General features: G+C 44.4%; 1 protein-coding gene across 2 annotated transcripts; it reads left to right on the top strand.

Moving 5' to 3' along the window:
- Window positions 1–44: 44 nt before the first annotated feature.
- Window positions 45–14,809, top strand: LOC112649655 (valosin containing protein). Of its 2 annotated transcripts, none has more exons than XM_025432040.3 (17): window positions 45–350; window positions 4,051–4,162; window positions 4,352–4,524; window positions 5,876–6,018; window positions 6,565–6,695; window positions 7,444–7,575; window positions 8,642–8,744; window positions 9,376–9,509; window positions 9,587–9,722; window positions 10,077–10,189; window positions 10,543–10,707; window positions 10,794–10,916; window positions 11,168–11,380; window positions 11,573–11,881; window positions 12,155–12,310; window positions 13,812–13,966; window positions 14,118–14,809. In XM_025432040.3, the coding sequence occupies exons 1-17, from the start codon at window positions 334–336 to the stop codon at window positions 14,221–14,223; spliced, it is 2,421 nt and encodes an 806-aa protein (XP_025287825.1). In that variant the 5' UTR covers window positions 45–333; the 3' UTR covers window positions 14,224–14,809. The 2 variants fall into 2 exon arrangements, with proteins under 2 accessions (XP_025287825.1, XP_035553048.1); XM_035697155.2 differs by lacking the exon at window positions 45–350 and adding an exon at window positions 395–415.
- The last annotated feature ends 5,299 nt before the right edge of the window (window positions 14,810–20,108 follow it).

The following is a 20,108-nucleotide window of genomic DNA, read 5'->3' as shown; positions in this document are numbered from 1 at the left end:
GAGTCCCCAGGGCAGGCGCTGATTGGCTGAGGTGAAAGCACCTCTCCTTCCGATGATTCGGCTCTTCTCGGTTCAGTCTCAGCGCAGCGTCTGCAGCCGTCGTTTGAGTCGTCGCTGCCGCTGCCCCCTCCCGGATTAGGAGCCAGTGTATACCGCCCGCCCACCGCCCCGGTGCCTCTAGGAGGAGGCGAGAAGGAGGCCGCCTGCGGGTTTGTCGCCGCTGCTCGCCCCCCTGCCAGGGAGAGCCGAGCCCCGGCCCAGTCGGTCGCCTGCCACCCCTCGTAGCCGTTACCCGCGGGCCGCCACAGCCGCCGGCCGGGAGAGGCGCGCGCCATGGCCTCTGGAGCTGAGTGAGTGTGTGCGCGCGCCCGCCCGCCCGCTGCGGGTGCGCGCACCTGGGGACTCGCCGCGCTGGGTAGGCCCGGCCGAGCCTGGCCGTGGGCGCGTCTGAGAGGTGGAGACAAGGAAGGAGGGAGAGAGGGGAGAAGCGGGGGGATGAGGGGCCGCGGTCCGGTCTGGGCCTGGCTGCGCACCCGCGCGCCCCCTAGGCCGGGCTTGCGTTGGGCCTGGGTCGGGGCCTGGGCCAGATCGTGCTGTGTCATGCAGGCCCGGGCGGCCTGATTGGCTCCCTGGGAACCGCTCTCCGGTTCTTGTGAGGTCTGCGGGCCCACATTGCCAGCGCGGAGCCCCGGGGCCTTAGGGCGCCCACCTGCGATCAGGTCTACTATCCGTTGAAGGCCTTTGGTCCCCGGAGAGAGCAGGCCCTGCGGGCCCGACGCCTGAACTGGGCCCAGTGGGCGTGGACTTTTGGCCACGTGAAGGCCTTAGGAGCCGGGAGCCAGGCGGAGGCCGGAGCGGGGAAGACTCGGCGAGCTCGGGGAAGTTCACGACGGCCTTTTTGGAGCTGGGTCGGCCTGGCCCTTGGTTGACATCTTCACGACCTGAGCAGTGAGGGGCTGTTAGGGAGAGGGCGGGCCCTGCGTTTCGTTTTTGGCCTCCTTCGTAGGTTTGTTGTTCTTCACATGAGAAAGCTTTGGTCAGTTTTTCTTAATATTATGAAATGGGGGCGGAGAGTAGGAACTTTACTGTTCGGGCTTTTGGTAAAGTTCGAATCTCAGTTGGTAATTTGCAGGGCTCTCTCAGTTTCAGCCTTTGTGCTGAGAAGGTTAGAGTAGCCCTGACTCTTTGAACACACACGTTCCTTTCCCCAAAATGCTGTGTTGAGAAATCTTGGGTTCTCCATCCCTCAGGAAAGCATCAGATAAAATCCTACCACCTCTGCCCATCCTGCCCATTAGATTTAGAATCAAGAGCTTTAGCTACTGAGGGAAAAAAAAAAAAAAAAAAAAAGACAGCCATCCTGTGGAAACTCTTCTATGCAAATCACTTTCCTGACTTGAAGAAAATTTAGTTTTTTGAGGTGTGTTCCCTTTTTTTTTTTTTTCCCCCAAGTTTCTAAACGGAGATTGAAGTATTACCTAGGTGTCTATTTAAAAGGACCACTACTTATTAATACTTACTCTCTTAGGTCTAAAAATAAAAATTCAAAATTCTTGGAACCTGGCATCATAGATGGTTTCTAACCTCTAGGTCATCTTGATGACTCTTACCTGAACTCCCTCCAAGTCCCCTGTGGCCCATTGGAGTTCTGGAAAGGGCCTGACTCATGCAGAAGACAATGGGGATGTCCCCAAAGAGCCTCCAGGACTGCTGTTGGCCCACGATCAGGCTGAAGCTCTCTTTTAGAGGTTACTTCCTTTGATCTTAGTAGATAGATTTGGAAGTAAAGGTCTTTGCCTTAAGGGAAGAGCATACTACTCACCTCCATTGCTAGGGTCAGGAATGGTAAGCAGTCAGGAAGTTTTTCTAGAATGCAACTTTGGGGTTAAAATACAAACTATGCTGACTAGAGGCATCTGGCATTTTATTTTTCTCTAGCCCCAATCCTATAGATTAAACGGAAAGGTGCGTAGTCCTTGGAAGGTATTTTGATGTGTGAGAGAAAGGGAGAGTTGATGGCTTTAAATTGCCTTCAGCTGCCACATTGACTATGCTTATTCTCCAGAGTGTTGATAAACACTGGAGGAGTCTGCCTGTGATGGAACATTGTGACCGGAATGCTACACTTTTTAGGTTGAGGAGGCAAGTTTAAGCTGAGGAAACTCCACTCTTTGAAATTAGTTTTAAGGTGATGATTAAAGACGCAGCCTTTGTGAGAGGATCAGCAGAAAGCTTACAACTTTGTTAGATGAATGGAATTTGTACTTCTGTTGGGTAGATCAAGACCAAAAGATGGAGAAACACCACAACTTCCTAGCTAGTATTCTGGAGTATAGGCATCTTTTTTTCTTGTAAGTTGTGAAGATACAATTTTTTTTTTCTTGTTTGTTGATTGATGTATTTCCAGATTATAGGATGGTGCCTGGCCTGTAATGTATACTTGCTAATTTGTTAAGTGAAGGAATAGTTAATGGAAAATATTCTTTTTTATTTCTTCATTTCCTCCGTTATTTGGCCTCCCTGTTTGTTAATGTTCAGGTTTTCCCGAGCCTTAGTAAAAGGAAGTAGCTTTTTATTTTTTTTAAAGATTTTATTTATTTATTCATTCATTAGAGATAGAGAGAAAAAAAGAGGCAGAGACACAGGCAGAGGGAGAAGCAGGCACCATGCAGGAGCCTGATGTGGGACTTGATCCCAGGACTCCAGGATCACACCCTGGGCCAAAGGCAGGCGCTACTGCTGAACCACCCAGGGATCCTGGAAGTAGCTTTTCAAAGGGAGAGCCCACTGAGTCTAGTTACTGAAGGTTGGAGAGAAGCTAGGTAAGAAGTTGGTGTCAGGTGAATGATCTTCTAAGAAATTATTGAAACTATTTAGAGGGTTTAAACTGAGCTTGGACTTAGCTTTGGTCTGGGTGAGGGATTTGGATTTGCTTCATGCCTCAGCATTTCTAGGTTTTGACTTTCTGAACCAATATTGTGGAATTGTATGTCTTTGCAGAGATTTGTCAAGCTCTTTTTGAGCTTGGGCCTCTTTCTGAAGGTTTCAGATCTATTAGTTTAGTTTTCCCCAAATGTCATAGTCTTTGTGCTTGGCATTTCTGTGGTATATAGAATGCTCTGGAATTTAGCAGGTTTAGCCAGTAAGGATGGTAGTGCTAATGATTCTACTTCATTGTCCCCAGGCTTGGTGGGACTTGGGGCCTCCCTGAGTCCTACAGGAAGTTGTCTTGCTCACTTCATTCTCCAAGAAGGTTAGCAAAGAAGAGTTTATGCTTTCTTCTGCAGTGGTAATCATTGTGACCATTAATACCATGTGCCAGGCATTGTTGCATTCATTATCTCACTTAAGATAATTCTTTAAGATAGGTACTACTGTATTTGCTTCTTTTCAGATGAGGACATCATCATCCAGAGAAGTTAAGTAACTTGCTCAAGATGACAATTAAACAGTGGCAGGGTTGGGATTCAGACCCAGCAGGTCTGACTGCATAGCCCCTTCTCCTAATCACTGTTTCTTTCATACTAAGATTATTGTCATTTCTCTAATTGTTACTTAGCCTCTACTTTTAAAAAAAAAATTTATTCATGAGGGGCACAGAGAGAGGCAGAGACACAGGCAGAGGGAGAAGCAGGCTCCCTGTGGGGAGCCTGATGCAGGACTCAATCCCAGAACCCCGATCCCAGGACCCCAGGACCATGACTTGAGCTGAAGGCAGATGCTCAACCCCTGAGCCACCTGGGTGTCCTACTCAGCCTCTACCTCTATTTAGTCTTCTCAGGCCATAGTTTCCTGACTCTGGGGCAAGATCACTTGGGGCCTTAACAGCTAGGATACCAGTGCTCAGAATACTAAGAGATGCTGGAATGGGAATTGTATGTGCTAAATGTTACTCTTCGTGACCGTGGCTGAATATCCTTTATCTGACCTCTCTGGCATAGGGACAGCTTCATATATCCACTATTTCTTTCGTAAGTGTGAATTTTAAAGACTGGTGGGGTCCCTGGGACTGGAGTATGTATTGGGACTAAATTCATTTTCTCTTTTTAGTTCAAAAGGTGATGACTTATCAACAGCCATTCTTAAACAGAAGAATCGTCCCAATCGGTTAATTGTCGATGAAGCCATCAATGAGGACAACAGTGTGGTGTCCTTGTCCCAGGTAAGTTGGGTCAAAGGTTCAGTCTTTCCTTATTGCACTTAACCTGAGGACTTTTCCCAGGTTTCTTTCCTCATTTTTTTTTTTTGCAGTGACCACAGATAGAGTGGGGTTTACTGGGAATTCCAGCCTCCAGGGCTGCTGCCTACCCCTTGGCCCAGTGACCCAAAGGCCTTAACCTTCTTTTCTCAGCCCAAGATGGATGAACTGCAGTTGTTCCGAGGTGACACAGTATTGCTGAAAGGAAAGAAGAGGCGGGAAGCTGTGTGCATTGTGCTTTCTGATGACACATGTTCCGATGAGAAGATTCGAATGAATAGAGTTGTTCGGAATAACCTTCGCGTACATCTAGGGGATGTAATCAGGTGTGTGTGGGGTTCTTAGCCCCTCAGGGATGGGAGGCCAGAGACAGCCTGAATTATAGACAGGACTAATGAAGTTCTTGGCAGCTACCCATAGCAGAATCCTTCTAGCCATGGGAAGACTTAATATAGCAGGGCTATCTTTAGGTTTTGATTCTGCCTCCCTGAGACTTCAGAATTTACTTCTGCATGACCCTTGGGACAAGTTGCATTTCTGTGACTTCTGTGATACCTTTACTTATTTTTTTTGCCAGAGGTATGATTTATAACATGCTGAACGCTGGTTTAGGATACCATTTGAGAGTGTCTATGAAACAATCTCACTGTTATGTTGAAATAATGGCTTGTGTTGGGACCAGAATGAGGTAGGAGTGTGGGCATAGAAGGCGAATTTCCGATTAGGGTTTTTTTATGGATCAAAGTTAATATAGAATAGAAGCATAGTTTGAGTCAGACCCTGAATAGCTTCAGCTTCTATCTGAGTGATTTTTTTTTTTTAAAGATTTTATTCATGAGAGAGAGAGAGAGGCACAGACACAGGCAGAGGGAGAAACATGCTCCATGCAGGGAGCTCGATGTGGGGCTCAATTCTGGGACTCTAGGATCCTGCCCCAGGCTTAATCACTGGGACACCTAGGGATCCCCAATCTGAGAGATTTTAAACTTAACTTTAGGCAAGAAGCTTTCCCATCTTGGAGTCATCACTAGCCACAGCTATCCAACCCCCTGTCAGGAACATCTGAGACTGGCCAGGAACATCTCAGACTTCTGATTATTTTTAATGGATTCTAGATTTCATGTAGCCTTCTGGAGGTGCTTAATCACGTCAAGTTTCTCTGACCACCTGGCTGAGATGACTTTTTTTTTTTTTTTTTCAGTTTTATTTTTTTGATCCTGATACTTGTCCCACTACGGCCTCCGTAATTTTGGGTTACTAATATTAGCCAAATGGGTCATCTTTGGATATCTCTCACTGAAGATCCTTGCTCCTATTTCTTCATTTTGGGGGCTTTACATGTGTGGGTCTTCCTTTTGGCTCACTGATTGGGAGTGAGCAGCCCCATTTTAGTTCAACTTTAAATTTACCTAAAAAAAATAAAATTTTAATGTAAATTTGTAGCTTCTTCTAATGGCTCCTACTACTGCCCTTCCCCCAAGTATGACTTGGTCTTAGTTCTGTTTGGCTGCTCTTTTGTCCTCACTCTCACTCTGCCCTCCTTCCTCTCTTCACCTAAAGCCATCCCTACCTTTTTTCTTTTACTTGCCGTCAGCTCTCTGTGCCAGGCACTTTCAGACGCCCAGTGTTTGGGGCTACATTGTGGTTGGTAATGTGGAGTCTGCTTGTCATCCTCAGCATCCAGCCGTGTCCTGATGTGAAGTACGGCAAACGTATCCACGTGCTACCCATCGATGACACGGTGGAAGGCATCACTGGCAATCTCTTCGAGGTATACCTTAAGCCATACTTCCTGGAAGCTTATCGACCCATCCGGAAAGGTGAGAGATAATTCTAAAGACTGAGCTTAAGGATAGTTGTTTGTAGGGATACCTGGGAGTAAATCTTAGAATGTCTTTATCTCATTCTCATATGTGTGCTTACACACACATTCTGCATACACGCTCATGTGTACTCTCCTTCCTTCCTCCTCCTTCCCACTCCTCCATTTCCCTACTATCATTCCCTGCTTCAGTAGAGTAAGCTCTCTTCTCCTTTGTCCCAGAAGGAGGACTTGGGCACTTTTTGGCTGTGTCACAGTCCAAAGTGTATTTAATATTTAGCACAGTCTGATCATCTGTGGTTGTTGTGAAAGCTTGGTTACCTATAGCCCATAAGATTTTGTTCAGTGTCCTCTTGAATGGCAGAGGGACACTTCACAGTTTAGCTATCTCCTCTTGCCTGATGCTTAATAAGGTAGAGGTGGGAAGGGGAAAGGGGCAGTATCTAGTGAACTTGGCATTTTAGACAACAGGTTCTGGTGAGGAACTCTCTCTTGCTCTGGTATTTGACATCTCTGACTGCACTTGTGCTAATTACTCTCACAGGAGACATTTTCCTTGTCCGGGGTGGAATGCGTGCTGTAGAGTTCAAAGTAGTGGAGACAGATCCCAGTCCTTACTGCATTGTTGCCCCAGACACAGTGATCCACTGTGAAGGGGAGCCTATCAAACGAGAGGTGAGTTCTCTCCTTTATCCCAGTACCCAATTTCATGATTACAAAGTGGGGCGGTCATATGGTAACTACTAACTGTGAGTGCTCTTTGGGGGCACCTGGGTGGCTCAGTTGGTTAAGCATCTGACTCTTGATTTCAACTCCGGTCATAATCTCAGGGTTGTGAGGTTGAGCCCTGTTTTGGGCTCCATACTAGGTCTGGAGCCTGCTTAAGATTCTCTCCCTTTCGCTCTGTAGCCTGCTCCCTCCGCCCCTGCTCCCACCCATCTCTGTCTTCCTCTATTAAAAATAAAACTGAGTGCTCTTTGGAACTAAGCTTTTTTCCAGAGGTTGTGAAAATGTTTCAACTATTCATTTCTGGGCCTGTGTGTTTCTAGAAGTATATGATACCAGTAATTTTTAAAATCCAGATTGAACTCAAAAGATCTAAGTGGTTGGAATAATTTTTGTAGAAGTGACATTGATGATGGCATCCAGACCTCTGTCTGTTTCCCAGTTTCTAGCTTTAGTCTTAGGGTGGTTCTTTCCAGTAATACTAAGGGCAGTGTAAAAGGGAAAGACTATGCTGAAAATCTTTGCTTTGGGATTTTTAGAATTGTTCTTTGAGTCAGGATCCCCCTTAGAGGAGAATCCTCTCGTAAAATAGGTTTCTCTATACCAGATTGTAGAAGGATTTGGCGAAACTCAACTTTTGCTAATAATAATAATATTCCTGCCTTTTTTTTTTTTTCTTTGTCTTCTCTGTATTCAGGATGAGGAAGAGTCCTTGAATGAAGTAGGCTATGATGATATTGGTGGCTGCAGGAAACAGCTGGCTCAGATAAAGGAGATGGTGGAGCTACCTCTCAGACATCCTGCTCTCTTTAAGGCGATTGGTGTTAAGGTGAGTATCCTGGGACATAATGTAGGCTGGTAATTAACAAAGACTCGGGTCAATTCTTGTTGCATTATTTTTTATATTATGGTTATTTAAAAATGTAAAAACCATTTTTATCTCACGGACCCTATAAAAACAAATCTCATCATAGTTGCCTACCTGTATGTAACAATGTCACCCAAGAAAAGTTTAAGGAAATTTGCAGTGTGTGAAGGGTCCTGAATCCAAAACATGTGAGAACTGCAGACCTACAATGTGACTTCCTAACTGTTCCATATCATGGGCACAGTGAAGATGAAATTACCCTCTTCTCTAGTATGTACCATACAAATAATTTTATCTTCTATATGGGCATTTCCCATGTGCAGCCTGTGGATAGGCCATAAAAAAGACAGCTTCAAAGAGAAAAACTTGTGGTTGTTGGTGGTAAGGAAAAGCATTCAAATATGATAGATCCTAGAGGGTTGTGATTATTGGAATGAGTGAGCCTGTGGCAATACTCTTCCTTAGATAGCTAAAAACTAGTCCTGGCCCTTGTCTGTCCAAAGTCAAAACCTTGGCCTATTGGCCTCTTGCTTTTTTGTAGTCCCAGGATCTTCAGACTTAGCCATACTAGAGTTTCTTAGGGTGGTTTCTGTGCTCTTAGTCTCCTATGCCAAGGTATAATCATAAATGTCAGTTTTCTAGGGATCCCTGGGTGGCTCAGCAGTTTAGCGTTTGCCTTCAGCCCAGGGCGTGACCCCGCAGTTCCAAGATCGAGTCCCACATCGGGCTCCCTGCATGGAGCCTGCTTCTTTTTCCCTCTGCCTGTGTCTCTGCCTCTCTATATATACCTCTCATGAATAAATAAAATCTTAGAAAAATGAAATAAAATAAAATAAATGTCAGTTTTCTGCTAATAAGAGGAGTGAGTATGGCCTGAAGTAAACTTTCTTAGTAGTTTATGCTGAGGGCTCAAAACTGATTCTCACTCTCTATCTAGATAGAGCCACATTCAAACCATTTTAGAGTGGGTGGAGTTGGGAGAAGGTAGGAGTCTGAACCTAATCACTCTCTCTGTACTGGTCCTTAGCCTCCTCGGGGAATCTTGCTCTATGGACCTCCTGGAACTGGGAAGACCCTAATTGCCCGAGCTGTGGCAAATGAGACTGGAGCCTTCTTCTTCTTAATCAATGGTAGGAGAATTGGTTCACCTTGTATTTGGCTGGATCTTACACTGAGCTGAGCATGATCCAGTCTCACGAGCTGGAGAACTCACGGACACATTTATTTGCATACATACCCTCATGTATATTTCATCATCTTTCTTCTGCTGGGTTACATTGTGGACAGATAAGCAACAAGGGGAAGGTATTGTACTCTGGTGTCCCTGATCTATCCTCCCTTGAGAGAGAAAGGCTGAAGACATTTAGGGGTAGCAAGTTAGAATGAGAACTCAAAAATTTTGTCTGCTAGTTTATTTGAGAGGGTTTGGGGGAAGATTGACATTAGCTGCCTCTTTGAAAATGATAGAGGTCCATCTGGTATGCTGGTTCTCTTGCCCTGGCCTGAGGGTCCAGGGCATGTGCTGGCATCTTGACATTTAGAGCTTGACTGAGATAGGTGTGAGTTCCTTGTGGTTTCCCTCCAGCCTAGTTTGTGCCTATCCTGGGATAGTATCTGGGAGAGTCTGTGAGAAAGTAGGCAGAGGTTACCACATGTTTACATAGCACCTGTTTCTGGACCAGCCAGATAAGAGATCTGATTTATCTTGGGATTGAGGGAAGGATGTATTTTTGTCATTGTTTCTATTCTGTATCCTTTCAGGTCCTGAGATCATGAGCAAGTTGGCTGGTGAGTCTGAGAGCAACCTTCGTAAAGCCTTTGAGGAGGCTGAGAAGAATGCTCCGGCTATCATCTTCATTGATGAGCTAGATGCCATCGCTCCCAAAAGAGAGAAAGTAGGAACTTGCCCAAGGGGATAGTGGGGGTTAAAAGGTCCTCACTTCACTTCTGACCAGACATCCTGTCCTGACAGACCCATGGGGAGGTGGAAAGGCGTATTGTATCACAGTTGTTGACCCTTATGGATGGCCTAAAGCAGAGAGCACATGTGATTGTCATGGCAGCAACCAACAGACCCAATAGCATTGACCCAGCCCTTCGGCGATTTGGTAAGGACCTCAAATTTCTTCCGACCCTGTTCTTGCTCATAGGGAATCTATAGCTCTACTAAGCTTAATCTCTTTTAAGAGATTCTGTTCTTCATCTTAGTCCTAATCTGAGGATTTCTTGAAGCTCCTTGCAGTGATAGGGCCCAAGGGTCCTTTCCCTTATCTCGTGTCCTATCTATAGTGACAAACCATCCTGGTTTGTCTGAAACTGAGGGATTTTCTAGAACTTGGAACTTTCAGTGCTAACACCAGGAGAGTCCTGGACAGACAGGGATGATTGGTCATGTGAGACCTGTCCCTTCTTTCCTGTAGCCCAGAAATGAGCCCTGTCTATGTTCACACCCTGTTCTGCAGGTCGCTTTGACAGGGAGGTAGATATTGGAATCCCTGATGCTACAGGACGCTTGGAAATTCTTCAGATTCATACCAAGAACATGAAGCTGGCAGATGATGTGGACCTGGAACAGGTGGAGTGATGATGAGAGATGGCCTTGAGTTAGGATATCTATTTCCAGGCAGTTAAAGGGAACTAGCTAGGGACACAAGCTTAAGACGTAAAGAGACTGATTTTGATTCTTGGGCAGGGGAAAGGAAGTGATCTGAGATTGAATCCAGGAAACTGGAGTTGATACCACGTTAGAGTAAACTAGAACTTCGGGGTCAGCTTTATTTCCAGGCCCCAAGTCTAGGCCTCACTACTTAAAATCCAGCCAGTGAAAGAACTCCTAGTATGTGGTCAGGTGAAGGGGGCAGGATTCTAGTCTCTGAGCCTCCTAAGGCAGCTAGGTCTTAGAGTAGTAAGTAGATCTTCTCCCTGCAGGTGGCCAATGAGACTCATGGGCATGTGGGTGCTGACCTAGCAGCCCTGTGCTCGGAGGCTGCTCTTCAAGCTATCCGTAAGAAGATGGACCTCATTGATTTAGAGGATGAGACCATCGACGCCGAAGTCATGAACTCTCTGGCAGTTACTATGGATGACTTCCGGGTAAGGACTGCATCCCCATCTCACATACACAGACATGCATTTCGACCTTTCCCTTGGCAAGTCTCATCCCCAGTTTTTCTTTTTAGTGGGCCCTGAGCCAGAGCAATCCATCAGCACTGCGGGAAACAGTGGTGGAGGTACCACAGGTGACCTGGGAGGATATTGGGGGCCTGGAGGATGTCAAACGTGAGCTTCAGGAGCTGGTCCAGGTAGGATAACTTGGTCCAGAGTGAGTCACTGCCTCAGTACATTGTAGGTGGCTGGGGGTGTTGGCAGTTCAGTGCAAGAATTGTGAGAGCATACTTCATGAACCTGCTATTCTCAATTTGGAAACACTAAGGAGCCTGCCCCTAGAAAACCTTATCTTATACCATGGGGTGATTAGACGGGATACTGCTGTTTTGTTAGGTTTGTTTCAAACTATGGGGGTATGCTAAACCCTCTTTCCTTTTCTTCCTAGTATCCTGTGGAGCACCCAGACAAATTCCTCAAGTTTGGCATGACACCCTCCAAAGGAGTACTCTTCTATGGACCCCCTGGCTGTGGGAAAACCTTGCTGGCCAAAGCCATTGCTAATGAGTGCCAGGCCAACTTCATCTCTATCAAGGGTCCTGAGCTGCTCACCATGTGGTTTGGGGAGTCTGAAGCCAATGTCAGGGAAATCTTTGACAAGGTGAGCTACAAGCAGCTGAGCAGATAGTTCCCTTGCTTGGCAGCAAGGTAGCTAGCTGTTTCTTTGGGAGATTGAAACCATCTTGTTCTGGCAGCTCAGCTGGAGCAGTGAAGGTCACTTTAATTTCCTTTCCTTCTCAGGTCTGAGAGACCCAATTGTGTTAATACTTGAGTCCATGTGTCCCTTCCATAGGCCCGCCAAGCTGCCCCCTGTGTACTGTTCTTTGATGAGCTGGATTCAATTGCCAAGGCCCGTGGTGGTAACATTGGAGATGGTGGTGGGGCTGCAGACCGAGTCATCAACCAGATCCTGACAGAAATGGATGGCATGTCTACAAAAAAGAATGTGTTTATTATTGGCGCTACCAATCGGCCTGACATCATTGATCCTGCCATCCTGCGACCTGGTCGCCTTGATCAGCTCATCTATATTCCACTTCCTGATGAGAAGTCACGTGTTGCTATCCTTAAGGCCAACCTGCGCAAGTCCCCAGTTGCCAAGGCAGGTACAAGGGCATTGGTGCTGAGGACTTCTATGAGTGCTCAGCCTAGTGTGGTGTTTGGTTCCTGGAAAAGATTCCATTGGGGATTTCCAGGTTTAGGGTTGTAAAGGAAAAATGGAAGATTTGAAGGCATTAGGAAAATCCAGAATCAGGAGTAAAACAGTGGTGAAAGACACACAAGCTGAAATTAGGAGTGTTTTGGTGGATTAGAGATCTGTGTATTACAGGGGAGGAGAGGCTAAATGTTTAGGTAGCTCAATTGCTTCCTTTAGGATGTGGATTTGGAGTTCCTGGCTAAAATGACTAATGGCTTCTCTGGAGCTGACCTGACGGAGATTTGCCAACGTGCTTGCAAGCTGGCCATCCGTGAATCCATTGAGAGTGAAATTAGGCGAGAACGGGAGAGGCAGACCAACCCATCTGCCATGGTGAGTCTGCATCTTTTCCCCATATGTGCCAGTTGTGGGGAGCCAAGGGCAATCTCTGCCATGCTCTAGAGTTAAGACTGTAGGGTTTTGGAAAGATACCTGACAGATGCCCTAGTAGGGCATCAAAGAGAAAGAATACTGAGGGTTAATCTTTTCAGTCTGGAATTATAAAGGCTGAGGAGAGATGGGTAGTCTATATGCTCAGCCCTCACAGTAGACTCTGTGAGGTGAAATCAAAATACAATTTTGCACATAAATAAATAGGGCAGGTTTAGAACCTAGAATCCATGGGCCTGTTCTTGCTTGGTGGTCCATGGACCTCCTGTAATTAAAGTGTGTGTGTATGTAATAATGTATGTGTGCATGTAAGCTTCATAAAGATAGGGAATCTGTATCATCTTGCATGTTTTCCGGTGTATTTTGGCACCATGTTAAAAAATGAATAAATGAATAAATGAATGAATGACTTTATCTTTTGTAGGAGTTCTGAGACATTCCTTCTCCCTCCCATAAAAGCTTAGAACCCATTGATAACACTTAATCCTACGGAGCAATCTCATAAGTCATAGCAATTGAAGTGGCTTTTTTTTTTAATTAAAAAAAATTTTTTTAAATTGAAGTTCAGTTTGCCAACATACAACACCTAATGCTCATCCTGTCAAGTGCCCTTCTCCGTGCCCGTCCCCTCACCCATCCCCCCACCCATCCCCCCACCGCCTCCCCTTCCATTACCCCTTGTTCGTTTCCCAGAGTTAGAAGTCTCTCATGTTTTGTCACCTTCTCTAATTTTTTCCTGGAGAGGCTTCTTAGTGGAAGAGATAGGGTTTGAGCTGATTTATGAAGAGAGACTATAAGGGCTAAGGAAATAAGCAGCTCAAATAACTGGCTCAGGAAATAGGATTGTGGGAATTGGGAAAAACCTGGGTAGATTTAAGAGGGCATATGTTACTAGAGGTGAAGCCACTAGGTAAGGTGTAATCCGGGTTTGGTAAGCGCTAAAAGTTATTTTATCTTTTTAAAATTTAGGTGCTTAAAAAAAAAATAAATAAAATAAAATAAAATTTAGGTGGTTTAGTTTATCTTGTTTTAGAAACTTTATTTTTAAAATTTAAGTTTATTGATATGATTCACAGATAGTAAAATTCACCCTTTTAGGTATAGTGCCTCCATGTATCTTGACAAATGCATTTAAGTTCTATAACTATTACCACAGTTCAGATAAATTTCTGTCATCCCAGAAAGTTCCCTTATGCTACTTTAGTCACCTTTTTTTCCACCCTAAGCCCTTGGCAACCACTAATGTGATTTTGTCCATACAGTTTGGCCTTTTCCATAATGCATTGACAGGTTTTTAAACATAGTGCACTGACTTAGTTTTAGGAAGATTGGCCTTGCAACTTATTCAGGTTGGTTTAGAGAGACAGGGATGGGGGCAGGAAGGCCAGGGGAAGAATCCAAGCTGGACTTTAGCCCTGGTGGTCTGTGTTTACCAACCTTATAGGAGGTAGAAGAAGATGATCCAGTGCCTGAGATCCGCCGAGATCACTTTGAGGAAGCCATGCGCTTTGCCCGCCGTTCTGTCAGTGACAATGACATTCGGAAGTATGAGATGTTTGCTCAGACCCTTCAGCAGAGTCGGGGCTTTGGCAGCTTCAGGTAATCACGTTATAGTGGGCAATACTTAAGTTGTCTTGGGTAACTGTACAGCCAAGGTTGTGGGAGTCCTAAGGAGGCTGGGGTTAGTTGTGAAAATCCTACATAGGCCCTATCCTAACTCTCTTTTTTGGCTCTGCTTTTGTGCATGCAGATTCCCTTCAGGAAACCAGGGTGGAGCTGGCCCCAGTCAGGGCAGTGGAGGCGGCACAGGTGGCAGTGTATACACAGAAGACAATGACGATGACCTGTATGGCTAAGTGGTGGTGGCCAGCATGCAGCGAGCTGGCCTGGTTGGACCTTGTTCCCTGAGGGTGGGGGCGCTCGCCCAGGAGGGACCAGGGGTGTGCCCATGGCCTGCTCCATTCCTCAGTCTGAACAGTTCAGCTACAGTCAGATTCTGGACAGGGGTTTCTGTTGCAAAAAAAAAAAAACAAAAACAAAAAAAACAAAAACAAAACAAAAGAGATAAAATAAAAGCGATTTTCATTTGGGAGGCGGAGAGTGAATTACCAACAGGGAATTGGGCCTTGGGCCTACCCATTTCTGTTGTAGTTTGGGGCAGTGCAGGAGACCTGTGTGGGTGTGAACCAAGGCACCACCGCCACTCCCCACAATAAAGCATCTGCACTTCGCTCAGTGCTACCCAAGCCCTCCCTTCTTCCCTCTACCCAACCTGGGCAGTAGGACGAAGGGCCACAGTTGCTGGGTGTTTATATAGAGAGTAGGTTGATTTTATTTTACATGCTTTTGAGTTAATGTTGGAAAACTAATCACAAGCAGTTTCTAAACCAAAAATGACATGTTGTAAAAGGACAATAAACGTTGGGTCAAAATGGAGCCTGAGTTCTGGCCCCTGTGCCTGCTTCTTTTCCTGGGAAGGGCCTTGGGCTACGCCTTACTGTCAAGGCACTCTTCAAATGTGAAGTACTGAAAGCAGGATTGCACCCTCTTCCCCACCTGATTAACAGTGGTATGATCTGCTGCCTAGTGCCTTGCCCCATGACTGCATGGGAGGTGGTGCAGCCTGCCCTGATGGAGCTCTAGTTGTGGAGAATATGGTATTCCTCACCCGTGTTTGACGTGGATGGTAAAGCTAGGCCTACAGAGCTCTCTTTTCCTGACCAAGGACTGAATTGGGGTGCCCTCCCAAAATAAGGGTTGTAGAAAGATAGAACTTCTGAGGTGGGTGTTCTTTTCATGCATCTAAAAGTCCTAAACATTTATGCTCTGGTTGAGGATCACTTATAATTATGTCCACCTTTACTTTATGTAATTTGTATTATATAAAAAAAAAAAAAAACAGTTTTTTTCTAATATGAAATTCTAGTATTGGATGTGTTTTTTTCTAAACTTTATAAACATCCTCCCCTGCTCAGTTTTTCGGATGATTGCTTCCGTAGTCTTGTCCATGTCCAGGTATAGAATATCCTTTTTGTTCAACAGGTAACAACATAATCACCTAGTGCTTTTGGGATTAATATTATGATGCTTTACCCAGAGAGAAGTGTGGTATATAGAGAAAACAACCCCTAGACAAATTTTTATTGGTTGTCCTAGTACTTAAACCAGTAGCTGGTATGGATTACAAAGATAGGATATCTGTAAGGATACAAGATAATTATATTGGCTGATGAAATGGGCTGATGAATTTTGAATTCATGTACTGTGAAAATAGATTTTTTGCACATTGGAGATTGAGTTACTTTCCCCATTTTTCATGACAGACACTTTTTCTCTACCATATTCTGCCTGGTCTTCTGGTTTTCCCACCATTTAGGTGTTCTGATTGCTAGCCTTCAGTCTTGTCTTTTTTTTTTTTTTTTTTTTTTTACGATTTTATTTGAGGGAAAAGAGGATGAGCAGGGGAAAGAGCAGAGGGAGAGGGAGAAGCAGACTCCCTGCTGAGCTAGGAGCCCAATGCAGGGCTTGATCCCTGGACTCTGGGATCATGACCTGAGTCGAAGGCAGATGCTTAGCTGACTGAGCCACCCAGGCACCCCTAGCCTCCAGTCTTGTTTCCACTTTGAACCCTATTCTCTCATCCATATGGCTCATATAGGTTGGTGGCCTAACCTCACTGTGGGCCGAAGACGATCTTTTGAGGGAAGGACATTTGGTTGGTAGCTCTGTGTTAAGCTATAGGAATAAATAGAAGGCAAGTGGTATTTTCCTACAAAATATTGTAGGGATACTGGTTGATAATGTGAGAAATTTGTGTTGGAATGATTGATTTGCTTTTGCATGACATGCGTAATGTGTCTGTAGATGACAGTTGGAACTTTATAGATCTTTTAGGAAAAACCAAGAACAGACTTGTAGTGAGAGGTCTGGTTTTAATTCTGGCATTTGAGCTTATAGCAGTGTAGCTTTGAACAAGGCACTTAGTTCTTTTGGGGCCTCTGATAAAGTAATTGGCAGTGCTTTGTAAACTGTAGAAAACAGTGTGAGGGACTGTTATCTTACACCTGTAGACATCTGCATACTGAAACCAAGAGGCAAGTTATATAGTCCATTTTTTTTCACTTCCAATGTTCCCAGAAAGAACCTGGATTTTATTATTATTTTTTAAAAGATTTTATTTATTTATTCATGAGAGACACAGAGAGAAAGACAGAGACATTGGCAGAAGGAGAAGCAGGCTCTGCAGAGAGCCCATTGTGGGACTCGATCTTGGGACTCTGGGATCACACCCTGAGCCAAAGGCAGATGCTTAACCACTGAACCACCCAGGCGTCCCTGGAAATGGATTTCTAACCAAGAATATGGCATGAAAGATTTTAGAGGACCAACATCATACCACAGATGTAAAAGCAAAGATGGAGCTATAAACCTAACATCTTAAAATAAATGTTTTTTTTGTTTTGTTTTTTAAGTAGCCTCCACACCCAGCATGGATCCCAATACAGGGCTTGAACTCATGACCCTAAGATCAAGAGTCAGACACTTAACCCACTGAACCAACCCAGGTACCCCAAGATGTATTTATATTCCAAGATACTGATTCTATAAGAGTCTAGTCTAGTGCCAATCATAAATTCAGCTGAACTGAGCAAATGTTAAATGGTTTGTTTCTGTTGTCCATGGAGGGCTTAAAAAGACTTAAATAGAACTTGGATTTTTCATAAAACTACCCAGATATACATAGACTTGTGAAATGTTCCTGTGTCAAGTAGAAATTTAGAATTGCATTGTGTTTGGGGTACCTGACTGGTTCGGTTCGAGCATGCAACTCTTGGTCTCAGGGTTGTGAGTTCTAATCCCACAATGGCCATGGAGCCTACTTTAAAAAAATGAAAAAAAGAATTGCAGTGTCTTTGAGACTATTTAGTGGGACGGGGGCAGATAGGTCGGAAGAGGGAAAACACCTTCAGTTTCACTTCTGGCCAGCAAGTGGTGAGTTTTGGACTAAACCCTCTAGACAGGTTTGGGATAAATAAAATCTTCGGAACAGAAGAATAACAGAAGAGGTAGAATAACAGGATTACTTTGTTTTTCTCAACCGTATATATGGAGTAGAGGGAATACTGAAAAAGCACTAGATTGGGAATGTGGATTTGACCTCATAGAACTTCAACTTATTTTGAGGAGCCTGATAGCCATACTATCAGGGAAATGGTGCTGTCAACAAGGTACAAATTATGGGGATGCCAAGGAAGGGGACTCCATATCAAGACAAGAATCAAAGGCTCTGGAGGTAGTCTGAGCTGGGCATTAAAGGAAGGTGGGAGATGACATGAGAAGTAGGGGAGAGCAATTTGAGCAAAAGGCACAGAAGTCAGAAAATATAGAGCATGCTTAAGCATCAGGTTCACTAGCAAGGGAGTATATTTGAAGAGATCAACCACATCATGAAGAACCTTACATTCTAGGAGTAAAGTTTTTTTGTTTTTTTAAATTTTTAAATATTCTCTATACCCAACCTGGGGCTTGAACTAAAAACCCTGAGATCAGGAGTCACATACTCTACTGACTGAGCAAGCCAGGTGCCCCAGGTGAAGTTCATTATTTTTCCTGCTACATTTTATAAAAGATTTGTTTAGGAGTATGCATGCGCACACTCGTGTGCAAATGGGGGAGGGGTAGAGCGAAAGGGAGAGTATCTCTGGCAGATTGCCTGCTGATTGCAGAACCTGATGTGGGGCTTTGGGGCTTGATCCCATGACCTCGATCAGGACCTGGGCCAAAATCAAGAAGTGATTAATTGAGCCACCCATCCAGGAATGTCTCCAAATAAAGTTTATTTTAAAAGTTGTGGGTTTTCTGGGTCATTTAGGCAGGAAGTGACAGATTTCAGTGCTAAGACAGTTCATTTTTTTTTTCCTTTTAAATTGTAGCAAAAAATCAATTTCTGAATGTATATAATATTGTCACCTATATGTGCATTATGCATAGATAATTCATTTTTTTTTTATAGTAGTGCCCAGGGTACCTGGGTGGCTCAGTCTGTTTGGTGTATGCCTTCTGTTCAGGTCATGATCCCAGGATCACCACTGGTCAGGCTCCCTGCTGAGAGAGGAGACTGTTTCTCCCTCCCTCTGCTACTCTCCCTGCTTATACTCTCTCTCAAATAAGTAAAATCTTAAAAAAAAAAAAAAAGTAATCATGTCCAATATGGGCCTCAAACTTACCACCCAGAGATCAAGAGTTATACCCTCTACCAACTGAGCCAGCTAGGCGCTCTGACAATACACTTTTAAAAAACCTTTTATTTTTAGAGAAGCAGTAAGGTGTATTGTAGAATTTTAGGAAAATAAAAGCAAATTTTATGGGGTACCTGGGTGGTGTAGTTGGTTGAGTGTCTTGACTATTGGTTTCAGCTCAGGTCAGATCTCAGGATCGTGAGAGTGAGCCCTGCATTGTGCTCTGCACTCAGTGCTAAGTCTACTTAAGACTCAACTCTCCTCTCCCTCTCCCCCTCCCTCTTTCCTCCCTTCCTGTGCTCTTTCTAAAATAAATAAATCTTTAAAAAGATATAAAAACACATTTTTTAATAAGTTTATTTTTTATTGGTGTTCAATTTGCCAACATATAGAATAACACCCAGTGCTCATCCCATCAAGTTAAAAGCACATTTTAAAAAAAGATTTTGTTTATTTACTTGGCAGAGAGAGAGCACAAGCAGGGGGAGCAGCAGGTAGAGGCAGAGGGAGAAGCAGGCTCCCTGCCAAACAAGGATCTGGGTGTGGGGCTTGATCCCAGGACCCTTGACCACAACCCCAGTCAAAGGTAGATGCTCAACTGATTGAGCCACCCAGGCACCCCCTAAAAGCAAATTTTTAAAGTTCATGTTCCCAAGGATCATCATCCAAATAACTTCCTATCTTTCTGTGTTTATATGTGTAATATTGCTTTTTTTAGGATAATGATTAATAAGATGGAATCTTTTAATACTTTAAAATGTTCATGGAATTACATGCTTACATGTCATAGAATCATTGAATCCTATTTCAAGAAAGGGTTTGACAAAACCTTTATGTAAGAAATAGAATCTTACTCTATCCTGAAATACACTTAGTTATAATACATAGTCTTTATTGTTAACAGTCTTCGCTGTTAATTAGAGCAATCTCTATAACAAAAAATTTTGCAGTTAGGGATGACAGGAGACTCCTTACCATCCTTAGCGCATATATATATATATATATATTTTTTTTTTTTTAAGATTTTATTTATTCATGAGAGAGGCACACACACACAGAGAGAGGCAGAGACAAGACAGAGGGGGAGAAGCAGGCTCCATGCAGGGAGCCTGATGGGGACTTGATCCCAGACTCCAGGATCACTCCCTGGGCCAAAAGCAAGTGCTAAACCGCTAAGCCACCCAAGGATCTCCCTTAGCATATATTTAATCAGAACTGTATTTACATTTACAACAGACGGGTATGCATACTATTCTACGGGAAGAAAGTGGTCTCACTTGGTCCAGTGGCCTTTGTCCATTATACCCTTATGGTGTACATTTGGTATTTTAAAATCAAAATGAGATCATACTGGGGATCCCTGGGTGGGTCAGCGGTTTGGTGCTTGCCTTTGGGCCCAGGGCGTGATCCTGGAGTCCCGATTGGGCTTCCTGCATGGAGCCTACTTCTCCCCTGCCTGTGTCTCTGCCTCTCTCTCTTTCTCTCTGTGTGTGTGTCTCATG

This window comes from Canis lupus, chromosome 11 (assembly GCF_003254725.2).
Source record: "Canis lupus dingo isolate Sandy chromosome 11, ASM325472v2, whole genome shotgun sequence".
NCBI lineage: Eukaryota > Metazoa > Chordata > Mammalia > Carnivora > Canidae > Canis > Canis lupus.
Note: the sequence above shows the minus strand (reverse complement) of the source record. Positions and strands in the feature narration are given on the sequence as shown.

Coding starts and splice junctions, on each gene's coding strand:
- LOC112649655 (XM_025432040.3), top strand. Junction 4,163..4,351: donor GTGTGGTGTCCTTGTCCCAG/GTAAGTTGGGTC, acceptor TTCTTTTCTCAG/CCCAAGATGGATGAACTGCA. Junction 4,525..5,875: donor CATCTAGGGGATGTAATCAG/GTGTGTGTGGGG, acceptor TGTCATCCTCAG/CATCCAGCCGTGTCCTGATG.